Raw genomic sequence first — 21046 nt, 5'->3', positions numbered from 1 at the left:
TCCACATGATTTTTAATGGTTATTTAAAATTTTATACTCCTTAAAATAGCTTCTAGAATATCATATAATTTTTTTATAATATTTTAGTCGGACTCAAATAATTTTAAAGCTATTTTATTTTATTTATCGATAAAATGTCTATACAAATAATAAAACATCATACATGAGTTTTATAAGTTCAAATGGCCTAATAAACATGTTATATGACTTCTGGAACTTTGGTGTAATTTTATAAAATAAATTATTAATTATTTACTAATTTATCAAATTAATAGAAAATGTTTATTTATTAAAAAATGTAATATTGTTAATTAAATTTGGGTAAAAATAAACCTATATAAAAAATTATATTTATATTAATAACCTACTACCTCATAGTATTAATTAAGTTTAAATTAGATGGTTTATAAATTTTACGGATTTAAGACACCATTTAAATAACGGTAAATACCCAAATTGTCGAAAATAATTGTAAGATCGTTATAAATTCGCATAACCAATTATAATATGATGGGACAACCTTAAATTCATTTTAAATAAGGTATTATAATGACTTGATTAATTTGGGCCTTGTTGGAGAATTAATATGTACTTTGTAAATCAATTACCGATTTTAATACCTGCAAAACTATCTCGTATTTAAGAAAATAGTGTTTTATGAAATCTTCTGTCGTAAGGATTTTATAGACTTATGAATCATATTCTAGTTGTTTTGAATGAATTTCAAAACCCTTTTAGTTATATTTACTTTGAGAAGGATTGAAACGAAACATTTTTGTGGTTTCCTTAAAAAAAAAATCATATTGAACTTTAATTACTTTTTGTTACGATGTATTTCCATACATGCTAGTGATGCCCCAATATAATGCAAAGGTTATGTTTAATGATATGATTATGCTAAGCATGTTTTACCCATGTGGGAAATATTATGATTTGATTTTGCTAAGTTGCAAATAAAGTATGTTTTGCTATGTGCAAATAAAAGATGTTTATCATATGGAAAAAGTTAATATTTTTGACTTTCAAATGCTATTAAGATTACAAGATATATATTATGTACAAAAAAATGTTTTAGCCTAAATGGCGGGTACATATGCCACAGCAAATGTTGTGTGCATGATTAAACGGCTCACCAATGCTGAGCGCGTATTGTTCACAATACCATTGTGTTACACTTGCCGGACATGTCGCGGACGGTAGACCGACTACCAAACGAGTCACAGGATGACTCACAGAGTACCCATGTAAACTTATGATATGAGTTTGAAATTGATTTGGATCCATTGAGATCTTATGATTTATGATGAAAAATGAGAATTTGAAATGACTATAGAGCCATTGAACTGGATTTGAATCATAATATGATTTATCAAATGAAAAAGCATATTTCAAAATGAATTTACTCAAAAAAAAAAGGTTTCAATAACTTGTTTGACGGACACCAGTGTGTTTATACTCAGCCTTTTTGCTGATACTATGCTTTGTATGTTTTTCCAATGGTTTTGTTTTTAGAGTAAACCCCTATGGCACCTCGACGGAGAATGGATATGCGAGCGGAAGATGAACCTGAGTTGGAGTATGACTCCCCTTTGTTTAGATTTCGTTATTTTATTTGAGAGACTGTTAGTTTAGATTTAGACTATTTTAAGGATGTCATTTGAACTTTGGACTTATTTCGATTTGGTTGTAATTTTCCTATATTTTGGACAGTTAAGACTTCCGTTATATTGCTTTGGTTTGGTTCAAGTATTATACTTGAATATTGGTTTGACCTTTAAGTAACCCCTTAATTGTGTTGGCAAAAGTAAGCTTCCGCTTGATTAATACTAAATTCCAGTTAGTGTTTGCCTTCATAATTCGAGGCGGTTACAATAAGTCCTAAAATTAACTTTATTTATATACTCGGCATTAGATCATACTCTCTTCGATTCTTTTAAGTTGTTTCATTTATTTTTTTGACACTATTCATCAATTACTTTTAATTTGTATTTTACTCTTAATCTAAACGTTAAAATATAATCAAGTGGGACTTTATTTGATTCGTCTCAAATACAAATTTTATTAATATTAAATTTTTATAATTTTTAATTTCATACAGTTAGAGATATTTAGAATTAAATTGCATTGTAATGTGTCAAAACTAAGTGGGCACAATATAAAAAAAATTGAAGGGAGTATAATTTCCAATCAATAGGTTAAGAACCCATGAGTTCATGACTTATTATTAAGGTTAAGAAACCCATGTGATGATTTGGTTTAAGTGGGACACTCTTCATAATTTTGACTATCCATTAATCAATTAATCACATCAAGTTATGCCAGTTGGCAACTACTAAAATTTTGATTTGAAAATACAAAGTTTTGAAATTTTAATTAAATTGAGCTAAACGTCATATGCTAATCCCTCTCTTCCACAAAATTTGTCTAACTTATCTTTTTAATCGATCCCACAAAATTTATTTCACTGATATAATTCACATTTTTTCTTTAATTTTTATCTATATAAATAACTTATCTTTTCATCTTATTTACACATTTTTCTCATTTTCTAGAAAATACCATTGTACTCATTTTTTTGGAATCCACACCAAATATTTATTACTTCAGTTCTGAAATACTTAGAACTGATTGTGGCATATTATCTAGAAAATTTTCATTATTAGTTGCATGTATAATAGAATGGATGAATTATAGAACAAAATTGACGGGATCGAAAAAATATTCACTTCTATTAGTACATCAAAATTTTTATACTTCCTCCATTCCTTAACGAAGTTTCCATAAGAAATGTTGATGGGAATTAAAAAATATAGAATCTTTTAGATGGTAAATATATTATTTTATTGAATAATAAATTTGATAAAGAAAAAGTGAGTACAATAAACATTAAAAAATATTAAAAAATAGTTAGTGGAAAAAATATAGGACCACAACAAATAAAAAAGTGTTATTATATGTAGTAAACATGTGGGGCTCATAATAAATATAAAAATATCAAAATGATATTAGTGAAAGATATCTAGGTACCATAAGTATTATTAAAATTTTAAAATAAGAATGAAAAAGTTATATTTGTCCAAAATTTATGATATAAATAAAAAAGTTCTTTATAAGAACAACAAATAGATAACCCAAAATAAAAAAATGAAAACTTATTTAAGAAACATAAAAATTACTAAATTTCTCAATCACTCATAAAAAATTTTAAAATATAGTATAACTTTCTTAGTTTTTAATCATGCACCATAAAACATATTTAGAATCAAATATACGCATTTAACACCCATCTAAAAACCAAATAGAAGGATAATATTGAGATTTAAGAGTATAAAAATGGGGCCAAAGGCCCCACATATTTTGTTGTCTTGTTAAACTACCACAACTACATAAACCCCCTCAATTCCCCACACAATTCCCCTTCCATTCTACACTTTAAAGAAAAGCTATTCCCGAAATCATTTTTTCTTTGTTCTCTTAGACATTTTCACAAACACTTTGTGGGTATACTATTCGAAACGTTTCAATTTATTAACATTTCTGAAAATGGCAAGACCACAACAACGATATCGCGGCGTACGTCAAAGGCATTGGGGTTCTTGGGTTTCTGAAATTCGCCATCCCATTTTGTAAGTTTGAAGCTTTAATAAATTATGCTTTTTTTTGTTGATTACTGGTTTATATTTGATCGATAAATTAAAAATAATATATACACTTGATTTTTTATAACTCATTAGAGTCGTTTCATTGTCATATGATTTTAAGATAGTATTTTTTTGACTTATAGAGACCGGAGTGAGTGCACCTTATGTTTCCCCGATAATATATTGACACTTACAATAAAATAATGATGGCGTACACACTTTATAAATCATTAGAGTTCTTCCTCCTATTGTCATTTAATTTTGGAATGGTACGTTCTCGAATTATAGAGTGTGTGCACTTCATATTTCTCCGATAATATGCAAGACGAGTCTAATTTAACAATGTATTTTATTAGTTTTTTTTCATGTACAATTTTAATTGTTAATTTTTTCAATTATAAACGATAAAAAATAAAATGACATTTTATTCAATTTTTAAATTATAAGGTTTGAGATTTTTATTTTGATAAAACGTCTCGTCTATTGTAATGTAGGAAAACGCGTATTTGGTTAGGGACGTTTGAAACGGCAGAGGATGCAGCTAGGGCCTACGATGAAGCGGCCCGACTAATGTGTGGGCCAAGGGCCCGAACTAACTTTCCTTACAACCCAAATGCTCCTCAAACTTCATCATCCAAACTTCTTTCAACTACTTTAACTGCCAAGCTCCACCGTTGCTATATGGCCGCATCGCAAGTCACTAAGAACTCAGCAATGCAGGCCCAAGAAAGAGTACAAAGCCCACATTTCTCGGGCTCATCGACCGTCACTAGCCCAACATTCGAGGATTGGTCCCTCGAATACGGGCTTAAAAAAGGACCAGTATTAACTAATCCCGAGCCTAATTGGACATCGAAGATCGAGAATACACAACTTGAAACGCAATTACAACATACTCTTTTAGAGGAGGATCATATTGAACAAATGATTGAAGAATTGCTTGATTATGGCTCAATTGAAATTACAAGTTAATTAGCTTAATTAAATACTTTTAATTACTCTAATTGGCTTTAATTAATCTCGTGCCGGGTGGCACTTTTGGTCCTGAGTTGGGAAAAAACCAACCGGCCTGTTTTTTATTCATTCCTTTTGATCATGTTTAAATATTTTTTTTTTTTTTTTACAAAATCATTTATCTAGCTTAGATAATTACTTCATAATTATATCTTTATTGTTAAATTAAACCAAATTCAAAGGTGACATATTAATTGTTAGAGTGTTGCCTATATATCATAAATTACTCCCATTTCATTTCAAAATTACTTATGTCTAATGTACTTGTTATTCAAATACTCAATACATGACAAATAAACATATTTGATATGTATAGTTAAAAGTGCATCCAGCGATAGAGTATATAACAATTAAGATGATTTGCCGTCTCACCTAAAAAAGTTTAAGCTAACGGTTAAGGGTCTAAAAAATCTTATATTTTCTCCTTTTTATTTCACTTTTTATGTTTGACTTTTTACGCAATCTAATACTTTATTTGATCATTTATATCTTAAATTATTCATAACTTAAAATTATAATTGCAAAAAGTTAACATTGTGAATGTTTGCGACTAGTCGATTTAAACAAGATCTCACACACTTAAAATTATAATTGCAAAAAGTTCATCTAATATATATTATAAGAATATGAACTCTTTATTTGAGGTCATCTCATCGAAAGATAGTCTCTCACAAAAGTACCGGTATATATATATATATATATATATGTGAGGATGTATATGCTAGCATTGAGAACAAATTGATACAATTTATTTTGGCGTTTTCCTTGATCATTATTTATTATTACAATGCATATGAATTTGAGTTTTGTAGGATTGGTTATACTTTTATGTCTTTATCCCAAGGAACAGGAATATATTACTAAAGATTTGTTTTCTCTTTGATTGATCTAATTTTCTTGTCTAAATTTATTAGAAAATTTAAAGTTATTTAAAATGGTAAAACAAATTTGGTAAACCTTATCCGTACTCATCTCTCCTGAAACTTTTTCTTGTTCACATGATCAAAAGAAGGATGAAAGAGCATGTTTAATAAAGAAATAAAAGTAATACGTAAAATATACTCCATCATGTATATTATTTTAAAATGACATCGTATACTATTTTGATTAGTTAGTCAGTTATATTTAATTTACCTTATTTTTTATTTTGTATTTTTTACTGATTTTGTATCATTTGGAAATGACCCATACTGTAGTTTATATTCTCATTATATCACTTTTTATTTATTTTCTAAATTTTCATATTTTCATATAAAAACATTTTTTTTTAAATTGATACAAATTGAATAAGATATAAAGAAAATTCTCTTACTTTTAAGCTAATGTGAGATGCTTAGTAATCAAATAAAAGTAAGATAGAGCTAAAATATATGTAATTTTCGGTCTTCCCATTTTATTGAGTAATTATAATTTACTTTGTTGTTATTTGATATTGCCATAAGAAATGTTGAATTTAAAAAGGGAGACACAATTAGAAACATTATTTTTGAAGAAAAGAATATTATTATTCCTTCTGATGTCATTAATATTGAATTGATTCCTGCATCGGACATTACTTATGACGCAGTTTAAAACAATGTTGTTGGAGAACCTCCCGGAGAACAAACTCTTGCTCCTCAAGAAGTTGTGTCATTACGAAGATCCACTAGATAGAGAAGTTTTGCCTCTCCAGAGTGGATAAATGCCGGAAAAAGACGAACTTGGACACATGGTAATGGAAGATAAATGGTAAAACCATTACTGAAAAACAAGATCAATTATATTGAATTAGGATAACAAACTAAAAAGAACAAAACTAAAGAATACCTTATTCCATAGCACGGGAGATAATCTTGAAAATGAAAGCTATTAGATCTTCTAGATTAATACATATTCCTTAAAGTGATGACCCTTAATGTTATTATTTTTGATTCTCTCTGATAATGGAATATGTATAACCTAGAAACCATAACCACTATATATATAATAACTTGTAACTAGTATTCATACCATCATAGAACTCAGTCATAAAACGAGTCTCTACACATTTAAGGCCCATAACCTATTGATACATTTAAGCCTAAACCATTTAACTTTAATTAGATCATTTAAAATAGGCCATGAATACAGTTTCAATAAATTATAATGACATATAAATAATTACATATAAGCCAAACGTTGGACTTTGGTCCAACACTTTCAACACTGTGTTCTTCCTTCTATTGTTTTGTTGTGTATCTTGTTTCTCACTTGTGTGAGAACTTATTAGCTTTCAATTCAATATATATAATTTTGATATTTCTTTTTTATATATATTGTTCTTTTGATGTTCTTCTCTTCATATGGTTGCTCCATCAATTTTAGATTATTTAAAAAGTCATTATTTCTCTATTTACTTTAAGACATATTAAATTTAAACTTTTTTGAGTATTATGTTGCAAAATAATATTGTAATAATGGTTAAAAAAATTGTCATTGATGTTTGCTCTACTTATGAGCAAGTGGAGTAACAAATTTCATTATTTTTACTACCATTTTATAATTTAGTTAATAATTACTCTTATTATAGTTTCCTACTTAACATTCATGGATAATAGCGTCCAATACTTCGGTAAAACTATGTTAAAGTTCCCCGAACAAATTAGCCGGTGACAATTACCATCTTAATCGGTAAAATTTAAAAAATAAAATTATTGCAAGATAAACTTAATTATTAAAAAAATTATTCCTCAAAGAAAGAATTTTAAAGGCCTCCTAGGCTACTAGCTGGTTGTCTTATCTTTAACCTTTTGGAACTAAATCCCCACTCTCTAGCATGCTTGTCAATGTGGTTAGCAATTCAAAAAAAGACCAACAAAAAGAAAAAGAAAAGAAACAAAAATAAAAAGGGTTGCCAATTGAGTATGATCTTTGACATTTTATGAACTTTGCACTTGAAAAGATGAGCAACACAACATTCTATTGTTTGTCTCGTATGGTCTTATAAGGCTATGAATTGTGCTCACTGATTAGAATGTTAGAATTTATGTAGTACTTTCTTAATTTGACCCCAAAATAGTTCTTTAATAGATTTCAGGTCAGATTATTTTTAATCGGATTAGTTTTTAATAGGGTCAATTCAGAATCTAATTGTGTTGGATTTGAATCGGGGTTGAATTGATCTAAGGAATCAAGATTCGCTTAACAAAAATTAAATTTTTTATCATTAATATATATATATATATATATATATATATATATATATATATATATATATATAATTTTCTAATAAAAAATGACCAATATATATCGCTTTTATAATAAAAAATGATAATTTAATTGTTATAAATTGATAAAAGAAAATTAAATAAATTTTTAGTAAGTTGGCCTATAATTTCAAAGCCAGCCCATTTAAAGCCCAAATTAAGTTTAAATGACACTTATTCAGCCCAGCCCAACTCTTATCTAGCCTACTGAACACCCCTAGTCTCAACTAGGCCTGTGCAATGGGCCGGATAAGAGTCGGGTCGGGCCTTGCAAGATAGAAAACGGACTTTAAACAGATCGGACCCATTAACCCCAATCCGACCCGATCCGACCCGTTTATCTTACTTGTTCCCTTTTCAGGGACATTCGATTCTCCGACCTTATCTACGATTTAAAATTATTACACAAGTGTTGGCTAAACTTGTTCAGCCGACAAAATAAGAACACACCCCTAGTCCCAACCAAAAATTTAAGCTGACGATAGACTTCAGGATATGTTATATACTTCAACCTAAGTTTGCTTGATTCCAGGGCTTTGTATACTTTATGAACAAATATATAATGCATCTTCATGGTTCATGATGATTGATTGGCTATATTAGATATGGTATCGAAAATTTTGGAGATGGATAAGTCACTAATACGGATTCAGAATGACGAAGGTCTTACTCCCATTCACTGCGTTGCTGCAGAGATCTGGAAATTAAAGCTTCTAAAATCGCTTCTACAATATGACACTGACAAGGAATCATCAGCAGCGTATATCCAAGAAAATAAGGGTCGAACGACACTCCATATAGCTACACTAAGATACAACTTAGAGGCGATACGGATGATTGTAGCTTCATTCTCTGATTGCGTGTGAAAACGATGCTATATTAGAGTTCAAACAACGTGTTTAAACTCCAATATCACCAAGATCGAGTGTATGAAGTCTTGTGATGAATAAATTACACTTCCAATGAAAACAATATTTGTAAGAAATAATAATGCAATAAAAAATGACACAATGATTTACGAGGTTCACCCAATTTTGGCTACTTACTCGAAGATATGTAGTATCTCACTTATATTATCACAAAGAAGTTCAAAGAACTCTCAAATTTAAAGAATTACAATAGAGAAGAGATTAGACTATATGTTTAGGCTCAAGGTATTTTTCTAAATGTGTTTGATGAGCATATGAGTTCCCTATTTATAAGGTTGATTATATTAACAAGTATTGCATACTTAATACAAGGGATTAACTCCATAATAAACAGCTCTAAAGAACACCAAGAGTCAAAAACCGATCCAATGCTCAATCAAGACAATGCTTCATTACTTGGATGTCTCATACATGAATCTTCGCCCTTTAGTCTTCTCATCAACTATCATTCATCAGGCCATAATTCATCTTCATTACACCCATATTTAAGTCCATTGTTAAATGCCTCGTAACTTTATGCATTCAACACCCACTTAAACTCCACATTCAACATACATATTAAGACTCACACTTAATTGCTCATAAGATTTCACTTCTATGCACTCACTAATGCATAGTGTTGAAGATAAGCTTGACTTGAGTACACCATGTACGAAGCATGGTGATGTGAGGTGCATGGGTGCATATGTACACTTCAAGATGTGTAGTTGATGTGTAAGTAGAATGTAAAGGGTGTGCCTACTGCCTGCTGATCAATGCCGCTGATTGGCGCTGATTAGTAGCTCTCTGTGGCAGCCATTCGACCAGTGTGTAGCTTGCTCGACCCGCACCTGATCCACTTGACCAAGTCGAGCCAGTTGCAACCAGCTTCTGTTTGATTTTGCGATAAGTTGCTGCGGGTTATTTTTAAGGGCTGGGCTTTTGCCCATGCATTCCCATATGACTCCCTATATAAATAGTGAATGTAAAGTATGTAACTCACTTACAAAAATCATTCTAACCCTAACCCTAAGCCAAACACAAACCCTTCTCTCTTCTCTTTTTCTCTTAAGTGTAATCTCTCCATTGTATGATTTCTTAAGAACTCCATTGATTACTTTCATAATACAAGCAAGCTAACCACCACCGAGGAAGTAGCTTATATTGGGTGAACCTTGTAAATCTTTGTATCTTTGTTTATTGCATTGTTTTTTATTGTTTTTCATTCCTAGTTTATAAAAGTGTTTGTTTCATTGCATAGAACACCCCTATCATGGTTCTTGAGTGTTGTAGGGATAAGGTTTGAGTCTTTATACCCTAAAGTGTTTAATATTTCACATAGTCAGAAATAGTGCACTCAAGTCACCATTAACACTAACAGTGCGGAGATAGTTGATGTGCGGGCCAAAATGCGATGCATTATGCTGCAAAGTTGCCTTTATAAATTTTTCAACCTTATTGAGCATAGGAAATTTTGACAATTATGAAAAGGGTTTAGAAGGCAATATACCTCTTCATGTTTTGGCTTCTCTTCTTCCCCAATCTAATCAACAATATTTGCATTCTTGTGTTGGCTTGATATCACAATTCATTAAATTAAGGATCACCCATTCGTAAATGTCAGGCATTCAATAAAGAGAACTTCACAATTGGAGATATCATGCTTAGCTATGACTACCTGCTTCGACAAGAATATGCAAGTTTTCTCTCTTTTGGTTACCAGTCTGAACTTTTTGGAATATATTGATATCTTGGGACCTGAACCATCAGCTTAAGCAGTGGTGGATTCAGGATTCGGAGTCCCAGAGGGCACCAACTAATGGACGTTCGGCAGATTTTCGTTTGTAAAATTAATAACTAATTTTTTTATGTTTGCAAAATGACAAGTAGAAGCACAATAAATTTATCAAAAATATGATTATTTTTGAAAGAGTTTTTCGTAATTAAATAGTGTTTTCGAATACAAGATTGTTAGTAATTAGAATCTATCTTAATCATATGCATTACCCGAATTAATAACAATTTGAACTTATTTATTAAACTCATTCATCGTTATTCAAAATAATGTAACTAAATAAAAAGTTAAATATACTCTTAAAATAATGTGTATGATGTAGATAAATAGTAGATTGATCTATTATAGTGCACGTTCTTTATTGAGGTTGTCTCACCATAAGACGGCCTCAATTGGTTCAGCCTAAAATATTTTTTTTAAATTGTTTTTTGTACAAGTGTGAATATAGTTTTCATTGTTTTTTTTATTTGTTTACTAATGGACTGCTTATATGGGCCCGTCTCACGGTGAAACAGTCTCATACAAGACTTGCTAAAATTTTAAATACAATATACCATAAAAGGAAATTAAACAAATTAAATCAACTGACCTAATAAAAAAATGCGACAAAATAAATAATTAAATAAGAAAAAATTACTAAAATGAGAGAATATTTATCATCAAAAGACTTCAGTATTAATTTTGCACTTTTACTCTCACTAATAGAAAAGTCTAATTTAAAACCTTTTTTAAACAAACGCCTAGAGGCACATGGCTCGGTAGGCCCCTAAGGGCATCCGCCACTGAGCTTAAACTTTAGGTTGAGTTGGTTCCTCGACAGCTCTCGATACATGATTTTTCTTTTCTTTTCATAGCAACTATGCATTACTTAATAAATTTGTTATTGGCTTGTACACACGACTTGCACAAGAGGTAAATTGACTACACACAAACTCGATGAAGTTTTATCTTAAAACCAATTGGAGTAGCTCATTAAGCTTATATATTAGTCAACCTCTTTCTAATTCTTCAATGTGGGATCACATGTGGTTTATTTTTCTTACCTTTCCCCTCACATGTGAGCCCATTTGGGTGGGAACGTAATTCTTTTTGAACTCGCAAATTATCTTTAAAGGAAGATCGAGATTGTTTTTTTTCCATTTGATCGAAAATCATTGGCTCTGATACTATGATAAATTTGTTATTGAACTTGTATGCAAGACCTGCATAAGAGGAGAATTGACTTCACACAAACTCGATGAGGTTCGTTATCTCCTAAAACCAATTGCTAATTGCAATCTCTCAAATGTTGTAACAATTTTGTTTTCATTTAAATTGTTGTCTCATTTAGTTTGTCTAAAAGAATAGTAATTAGGGCCTCTAATGGGAATGGAACCCTCAACCAAATAAATCGAAGTTATTGATTATACGATTTTCAAATTTACTGATAGAGAACGATACTAGTATGCTAAATGCTGATAATGATTTAGAATGAGAACTTTTTTCTTGTTATTGAGATTGGATATTATTTTTTGGAAAGGGAGCGAGTCCCTTATTAATGATATTGTTTATTGTTAGTTTGAATAGTGAATGGTTTCCTTATTGATGAGATTGATTATTGCTAGTTTGAATGAGAATGATTCCTTATTGATGAGTTTGAGTTACGTCAGATTGAATGGGAGTGAGCTCTTTAGTGATGGAGTAAGAAAGTTGTTGGTTGTAATGAGAATGAGTCCCTTATTGATGAGGCATCAGACTTGTTTGGTTATTTTGACTCCACTGGATAGGGTACCTTAGTGGGTTTAGTTCCCGAAAGTAGGATCATCTGTATATGGTCGTTGTACGGGAGTATGTTCATACTTTACCATTGGGCGTCGGTATGGCCCGTCACCGCCCTTGGTTGAGGTGTTGCCATGTGGGTCTTGCAAACCCCAATATGGTGGCCTCTAGTCACACACACACACACACACACACACACACACACACACACACATATATATATATATATATATATTTGAAAGTGGTTAAGCTCTTGGTTCAAGTGATACCGAGAAGTTATGAAGTCACAAAGAAGTGAAGAAGATAGAAATGACAGTGAGAAGTAGGAAGTGATGTTTAGTGGTTATGATTGACACTTGGAGTGTTGTGAAATCACCCGCATATTATGACATACTCCATTGATACTAATTATGCCTTATTATGATATGATGTTAGTTTCTGACGTATACATGTTTGATTTGTTTGATGGCCCTGTGATGATACATTTGATATTTCCGTCATACGTTGAGCAGCAGGGAGATCATAGATAGACTTAACAGGTTATGGAGTCTCTAGTGCATTGCTTATGGGGGATCGAGCGCGTGACTTATGTTTATAATAAGGTTTTCATGGGTTTTAACCCAAAACTTTTTATTTTGTTGGGGTTGTATATGTTTTGAGAGGCATGCGACCTCCATTTGTATAAGTTTATTTCCACTGCATAATTTTATGGTTTGTATGTTTTATTTTAAAAGTTTTGTCTTTTGAAACTCAAGCGTTTACATTGGAACCACGATCCATACTTGACATGATCTTTAGAGTAGCCGGCAATGAATCATTTCGCCTTGATATAGTTTTGATAGGCCGTTGATGCCTTTACTTTATTAGATTCTAATTAACTTTTTTTTTTCTGCAAAGGCGCACAGTTTTAGGGCAGATGCTGCCGAAATTTCCACTGACATTTTATAAGTTTATTATTATTTTATTTTATTTATTTTAATGTAACACCCAAATTTCCTCCCGTCCTTTGCGGTTTTGGTTCCATTTAAGGGGTAGGAAATTCAGGGATGTTACTTGGTGTGTATTATCATAGAAGTTGTATTATTTACGGTAATTTTTCCAAGAAAAAAATGCAAAATGCAGGGTGGCAGAGGTACCTGGCGATCCCCACTGCACGGCAGCATGAGGAGCAGTTCGACCACACGGACCCTTACATTTATGAACCAGACTCGAACCCTCGCAAATGCGCAGAATGCTAAGCACAGAAGCAGTACATCCACTTTCAGCAGCCAAATAAAGCGGAGTCTCACCATCTTCATTCGGCTCATGCGAGCAATTAAAATTCGCCTGCACTAGCAACTCTACTACCGCAGCATGACCAACACGAGCAGCCTCATGTAACGCCGTATCTTTCTTCTTATTAACCATCCTCAACAACCGCAAAACATCCACTTCATTCACCTTACTAATTTGCTCTATAAATGCTTTCACTGCTTCGTCATGACCGAACCTCGCAGCAACGTGTAGCGGGGTATCCCCCTTCGTATTCTCCTTAAATAGCAGCGAATAACCAGCTGCGTCGCCATTAATGACATTTTTAATGAACTCTTTGTGAACCATTTTCGCTTTTATATACACCTTTGACTTTCTTGTTTACGGGTTTACCCACGTAAATATGAAGCACATTGTTTTTAGTAGGTGTTTGTTGTTCCTTCCAATTAGATATACGACTGACCGCGTCAAAAAAGCCTGAAAATGCCGCACGGTATAGTTCAGGCTCCATGCCCCGGCCCGTCATATTTAGGCCTCTGTTGTTGAATTTGAACACAATTTTCTTGCATACTGATGCTCGTTCCGGCCATTACAAGTCACAATCAAACGAAATATAATCTAACAAACTACAAGCCAGCAAATCTGGATTTTGGGTATTGAATTGTATTAATTAAGAGGGTAATTTCTGAATTTGGGCTTTATGGAGCACTTTATAATAGTTTATTTTCTCCCTTCTTTTTTACTTGTATTATAGTTGACTTCAGCATTATTTATCAAGCAAATTGGCTTTTATATTTTCGATAAACTTTAAGTTAAAACATAGTAATATGAGATTTTTTTGAATCGTCTTGATTCAAAATTTATTAATTTCTCGTTTTCATAGGTTTTGATGTGCATGACTAGAGATATAAACAATTAAATTAGTGCATTGGGTGCGTTGAAAAGGCAAATGTAGCAAGTAAAAAGAACGGATGAAGTATACCTTGAAATTTCGAAAGCTGAACTATACTCTTGTGAGAGACCATCTCTTGATGAGATGATCTCAAATAAAGAGTCTATATACTCATATATTATATCTATAAGATGAGTTATTTAACCCATATATAAAGTGGGTCTTTTGGTAAAACCGTCTATACAACAAATTCTGTTGGAATCAAGACATCTAAAATATTATTCTACTTTCGTGAGATATTGTCGCTCGAAGAGATGATCTCATGACAACGAGTTTATATCATATAATATGTATTAGATGGACTATATTTAACCCAACTACCCAAGTATAAATAGCGTCTCTCGATGAGAATGCCTCATAAAATAATTTGTATTAAAAGCCTAGTAAGAACTACTAAATTATAAAGATAAAATTAAAAAAGAAAAAAAAAGATAATAAAAAAGGTCTAAAAAATAATTAAAGAAAATAATCAAAACACTATCAAAAATAAAAATACTTCTATTAGAGTATAAAGTGAAAAGAAAGAATTAAAGCAAGTATTTTGTATTTCATTAAAGATAATGTATTATATATAAGTTCATCTCCTGAATGAAGGTCTTTTTGTCGTAATATAAATATAATAACCTCAACTTGCATTTTCATAAGCAGGATAATCAACTATGTGTCGGCCAATTCAAACATTTTTATTTGTCTGTCTCTTCTTACAAAGGTATATTACTAACTTTCAAAATTGGATATAAAGTTATATTTCATGAAAAAGTACGAAAAACATTTGTATTAAAAAAAAAAATAAGTTGAATATGGAGTAATTTGCAAAAAAAACACCTTATAAAACCAGTTTTTTTTTCTAAAAAAAATACCTTAAAAATTTTTTTTTGTAAAAAAACACCTTTTAAGAGACTTTTTATTAAAAAAACACCTTAAATCAGTTTCCGGTGACTTTTGTCAACTTTCAGGCGTTGACTATGCCATTTATCAACTTTCAGGCGTTGGCTTTTGAGCTCAAATGGCATAGTCAACGCCTGAAAGTTGACAAAAGTCACCGGAAACTGATTTAAGGTGTTTTTTAATAAAAAGTCTCTTAAAAAGTGTTTTTTTACATAAAAAATTTTAAAAGGTGTTTTTTTACAAAAACTGGTTTTATAAGGTGTTTTTTTGCAAATTTTCCTTAAATATGTGATGAAAATTTTAGTAGACTATTTAAATTAAAATAAGTTGAAATCAATTATGATTATGCGAGTTTTAGTTGTTTGGTCAAATTTTGTCTTTTGTCTTTTTTAATTTGTACAAATAAATTTAAAATAGTGTCTGGTCAACTCAATGGTTTGACTTGGGTATGGCATTGATTTGAGAAAACATCATGCAATATAAAGTTAAGTTGAAGTCGAATTAATATTAACCCAAGTCCAAGTTCGCTTTACTTTGGGTCTGAATTGAGTGATTTTGTGTTTAAATCGATTTAAAGATTTGATATATTGTAATCAGGCTAAGTTCTTATTAGAATTAAAAAAAATCTTAAATAGGGCATTTAAATCAAAAGTTCAATTTAAGTGACTATTTTAAGTTGGATTATTTTAAAATATTTTGCTAAATTTTGTCACTAAATTATTTAGCAACAATTTTATTATTTATGTCAATTTTGGATTGATTTGATTCGTAGTAAAACATAAAAATACCAATATTGTAGACCCAATGTAGAAGAGAGAAAATTTTATTAATTTAATGTCAAAAATCAAAATTGATACTTGGAAGTTCAAAATTAAGTTTTTATTTTAAAATTTTTTAACTTTTTGCTATTTTTATTTTCTAATTTTTCGTTTTCTCAATATGAAATCGTGTCTCAGAAGTTTTTGCCCAATGATTAGAGTTTGAGGAAAGTAAGATATGTATAGTATGCGAAAAGCAAAATAGAACTTAACAAGAGAGCAGTTCAATTATTGCATTTTTGCTAAAATAAATTCACTAGCAAATCCTTATATATTTTTTGTATACAATAATAGATATATCTTTTTGTTTTTCTTTCAATATTTTACTTTCATAATTGTTTATTTAGTTCTTATACTCCAATACATTGATTTAGTATATCACTATAAATGATCACACATTAATTGAGTGATCGTGCAATATTTTTAAATTAATTAACTGACATTGTAATAGTCTAATTGTCTAATTTAATTTATTAAAAATCATACTTAACTATTAATTGATATTAATTTATTTTGTCATTATTTAGTCATAGATTTATCATTCATTCATTCTATATATATAATTATTTCCTAATTGATTGACTTTTTTTATAATTGCGTAAAGCTTAGAGTTTTGGATTTATTTTATACTTTAGTTCTAAATTTGCAAGGTTTAACGTTTTTCATCATTATCATACCCAGTATATCTCGTTCATAAAAAAACTATGTTTAGGATCTAAAGAGGAAAGAGAGACGACAACTCATACCCAAGAAAGAGAGTGTGGTTAAAGAGTCCCTCGGCTTAAGAAACTTCAATGAGAGTGAAGCCTGCAACTACCCTGTAGTTTGCATTGAAACTGATGGTATTTGAAATGATAAGTTGCATAAATAGTCGTATAACAGCCTTAAATCTTCGAAATTAACGTTTTGCTAACGTTTTATGTGCAAAAAGATCACTGTAGGATAATTTGATAAACCTTAAGGTTACCGCGTGGATTTTTTAAAAGTTTTGGTTATCACGTGGAAAATCCAAAACCTCAGATTTACCACGTGGAATTTCCTTAATATATTACTTTTAATTGCAAAATTCAAAAAGATAGAAAGAATAATACGTATCTTAGAAATTAGAATGTAATATCAACTATATTTAGTATTTAGTATCTTTTATTGCATTAGGTTTTAATAAATTATTTGATTTATTTGAATCTACTTATTGAATACTTTTTTTTAATTTCTTAAATAATGGGTTTCGTGATATGAAGAAATGTGGTGCATTATTATAATATTTTTTAACAACACAAATTCTTATGAGAGACGGTCTCTTTGAAACACTACAAATAAATAACAAAATGGCTTACGACACTTATGATCGTCATTTCATAGCTAAATAGAAAAAAGGTGATCTTGACGACGGCTCAAAGGTGGATGTCATTTTGGTGGACGCTAAATGAAAATCGGACGCCTGCATGTCGCCAAAATCATGAAAATAGGGGCGATGGCCTGGCTACGGCCCAGGTGTCGTCGCCAATTACGTTCTTTGGGGGTTACGGGCTGGCTACAACCCTGGTGTCGTCGCCCACCTTTTTTTCATATTATGATATTCTACCCAACCAACCAAACCCATATTTAAAACTCGAATTCGAATCCAATCACCCCACACATCAAATTATCAAAGTTTTCAACAACTGTTGCAGCTGGGGCTTAAATCCTTGACCTTTAGCATCAAGGTATAACACTCCAACCACTAGGATACTTATAACTTAGTGATTCTTATTAAATTGCTTTTATATTTATTACCTAATAACTTATACTTCAATGTTTATTATTATTATTATTATTATTATTATTATTATTATTATTATTATTATTATTACTATTTTAATTGTCAAACGATTTTCTATTAACACAAAACAAAATAACTTTACAAACAAGGTATAAACCCAGATATCCACGGTTCTCCCTATCAATTGCATCAGTGTGAAAGTAAGGCCCATCTTCTAGGAAGAGTATTCCCACCTCACTCTTCATGTGCACGGGAGAAGCCGGAATATCTCAAAAAAGCCACACACGGCATTACAACAGCTTGGCTTAAGCAACTACGACAAACAGAACAAGCAAAACAGCAAGTTAAGCCAACAAAATAAAAAGGCACAACTACAGGTTCCTCAACCAGAGTGCAGTGCCCCCGTTTGGAGATAGAGAGACAAATCTATTTTTGGAATCAGCTTTGATGGTGTCTATTATCCTCCCTACTGTCATTACCTTCTTCTGCCATACCGCATCGTTTCGAACCTTCTAGATAGCATAAACAAGGTTACAGAAGATCGCAGTTATGAGTCGCGATTTTGCCGTGGGTAGACAATGTTTTTGAAGTATGTCTTTCATATTCCCAATGTTGCAATTTACGCCCATCCAATTTACAAGTGCTTTCGTGCATTGAGTGCTAAAGTTGCACTTGAAGAAGAGATGTTCAGTCATTTCAAGTTGTGTTGCACAAATGGGGCACAAATCATCATCCACCACCCCCATACTTTTGAGACGTTTTGTTTTGAGTCGTTCATGGTAGGCGAGCCAGACCACAAAGTGGCTTTTGGGTATGATAGCTCGATTCCAAACTGCAGTAGCCCAATATACTTTATTTGTGGTCCCCATTAGATCTTTGTAGACGACATTGATGGAGTATTTGGGGTTTTGCATCCAGTCCAACAGAGTTTCCTTTACCCCACATAGCTTTTTGATCACCCAGCTCGCAGTGATGGGTGCATTGAAGAGATCTCGTCTCCCACCTTTCATATACACCTCATGTACCCATTTCACCCAAAGGGAATCCTGCATTGTGCTTAGGGCTGGCAAAAACTGACCCGACCTGCTAACCTGATCTGAAACCGACCCGAAATTAGCGGGTTTGGGTTTAGATTTTTGACCCAATTAATTAAATGGGTCAACCCGACCTGATCTGTTTATTTAATGGGTTAGGTTCAGGTTGAATATTTGAACCCGAAAAAAACCTGTTTAACCCATTTATTAAATGGGTCAATCAGGTCAGGTCGACCCATATTTAACCCATTTAAAAATAAATAAAATAAGCATAATAATAATAATAATAATAATAATAATAATAATAATAAATAAATAAAAAATAAAAATAAAAACGGTATAAAAGACCTACGAAACCCTAAACGCTCAAAGACCAAGCCGTCTTCTCCTTCCTCCTCTTCTCCCTCTCCTTTCTCTCCTTCTTCCTCTCTCTTCCCGTGCGCCATAAATTAGTTTCTATATTGTAATTTTGTAATGTAATTTTTGGGTCAAATGGGTCAAATGGGTCAAATGACCTGAAATATATGAGTTCAATGACCTGAAAAAAAAAGCAGGTTAAATGGGTCATTAGCAGGTTGACCCGACCTGCAACAGATTGGGTCGGGGTTTCAATTTTTGACCCATTTAATTAAATGGGTCAGGTTCAGGTCAAGGGTCTATTGACCCATTTATATATGACCCGAACCTGAAAACGACCCAACCCGACCTGTTTGACACCCCTAATTGTGCTAATATGCCAAGCTATTTTGCCTATAGCTGCTAAGTTCCAAACTTACAGGTTCCGGATTCGGAGCCCTCCTTCCTTTTCAGGCCTACAGACCTTCTCCCAGTTCACATTCCTTGGAGCTCTGTTGTTTATTTCCCCGTGCCAAAGGTATGAGCGACGCACAGCATTGATCTGGTTTATGACTCACTTGGGTAGAATAACTGTTTGACTCCAGTAGTTAGATGTGCTCATGAGGACCGAGTTGACCAGCTGAAGTCTAGCTGTATAGGAAAGATTCTTGGAAGTCCATGATTGAATTCGACTAGTCATCTTATCCACGAGGTATTCGCAATCTGCAATTGTATATTGTTTGGAGGTGAGAGGTATGCCTAGGTATTTTACCGGCAGGCTCTCAAAAGTAAACTCTAGGGTACTAGCTGCATGTATCCTGAAGTTATCACTGACCCCTGCGAGGTAGATACCTGATTTAGAGTAATTGGCTTCCAGGCCCAAACTAGAGGAGAAGTGATGCACCCCTTGGAAGAGGGTTTGAATTGATTGTATATCCTCTTTACAAAACAACATCAAGTCATCCACAAACACAAGGTGGTTTAGTTTCAGTTGGAGCATCTAGGGTGGAACTTGAAATCCTCAGCTTCATATGCTGCTTTAAGAATCTCGATAGGTACTCCATGCCTATGACAAAAAGTAGGGGAGACATGAGGTCACCTTGCCTAACTCAACGTTTACCCTTGAAGGGCTGCAAGGGTTTCCCATTCATGATTAGGGAGTATTGGGAGGAGGACACACAGGTCATAACTCTCTTTACAAACCGGGTAGGAAAGTTGAGGGCAATCATCATATCCTTTAGGAAGTCCCAGTTCAGAGTATCATAAGCTTTCCGAAGGTCCATTTTGATGAGGCAGCTAGGCATGCAGCTTCGTCTTCCATAGTGCTTTACCACGTCTTGGCATAGGAGGATGTTGTGTAAAAGGCTGCGACCTTCCACAAAAGCACCTTGATTAGGGCTGATGATGGCCCCTAGAACTGTTTTGAGTCTACTGCATATGAGCTTGGTGATGCATTTATAGACGACGTTACAACATGAGTTAGGACGGTAGTCCCCTAGGCATTTAGGGCACTGTGTCTTTGGGATTAGGGTGATTGCCGTCACGTTCCACGCCTTCGGGAGTATTCCAGACTCAAAGTACTCCTAGAATGCTCTGGTTACGTCTGTACCTACCACTGGCCAAGCTGCTTTGTATATGCCACTATTAAACCCATCTACGCCGGGG

At 32.3% G+C, this 21046-nt stretch overlaps 3 protein-coding genes across 3 annotated transcripts; 1 reads left to right on the top strand and 2 right to left on the bottom strand.

The window, feature by feature from the left end:
• The first annotated feature begins 3431 nt into the window (after window positions 1-3431).
• LOC130802802 (ethylene-responsive transcription factor ERF003-like) lies at window positions 3432-4927 on the top strand. The gene is made up of 2 exons (XM_057666887.1): window positions 3432-3626; window positions 4136-4927. Exons 1-2 carry the CDS (start codon window positions 3544-3546, stop codon window positions 4611-4613), a joined length of 561 nt encoding a protein of 186 aa, XP_057522870.1. The 5' UTR covers window positions 3432-3543; the 3' UTR covers window positions 4614-4927.
• A 1114-nt stretch (window positions 4928-6041) lies between these two features.
• On the bottom strand, window positions 6042-14327 carry LOC130802803 (ankyrin repeat-containing protein At5g02620-like). Its single transcript, XM_057666888.1, has 2 exons — window positions 13477-14327; window positions 6042-6395 (listed from the first exon to the last, which is right to left on the bottom strand). The coding sequence occupies exons 1-2, from the start codon at window positions 13937-13939 to the stop codon at window positions 6301-6303; spliced, it is 558 nt and encodes a 185-aa protein (XP_057522871.1). The 5' UTR covers window positions 13940-14327; the 3' UTR covers window positions 6042-6300.
• Window positions 14328-19817: 5490 nt separating this feature from the next.
• LOC130802488 (uncharacterized) lies at window positions 19818-20381 on the bottom strand. Its single transcript, XM_057666506.1, has 2 exons — window positions 19960-20381; window positions 19818-19893 (listed from the first exon to the last, which is right to left on the bottom strand). The coding sequence occupies exons 1-2, from the start codon at window positions 20379-20381 to the stop codon at window positions 19818-19820; spliced, it is 498 nt and encodes a 165-aa protein (XP_057522489.1).
• Between the last annotated feature and the right edge of the window lie 665 nt (window positions 20382-21046).

This window comes from Amaranthus tricolor, chromosome 16 (genome assembly GCF_026212465.1).
Source record: "Amaranthus tricolor cultivar Red isolate AtriRed21 chromosome 16, ASM2621246v1, whole genome shotgun sequence".
Taxonomy (NCBI): domain Eukaryota; kingdom Viridiplantae; phylum Streptophyta; class Magnoliopsida; order Caryophyllales; family Amaranthaceae; genus Amaranthus; species Amaranthus tricolor.
The sequence above is the reverse complement of the archived record's forward strand: the minus strand, read 5'-3'. Positions and strand labels throughout refer to the sequence as shown.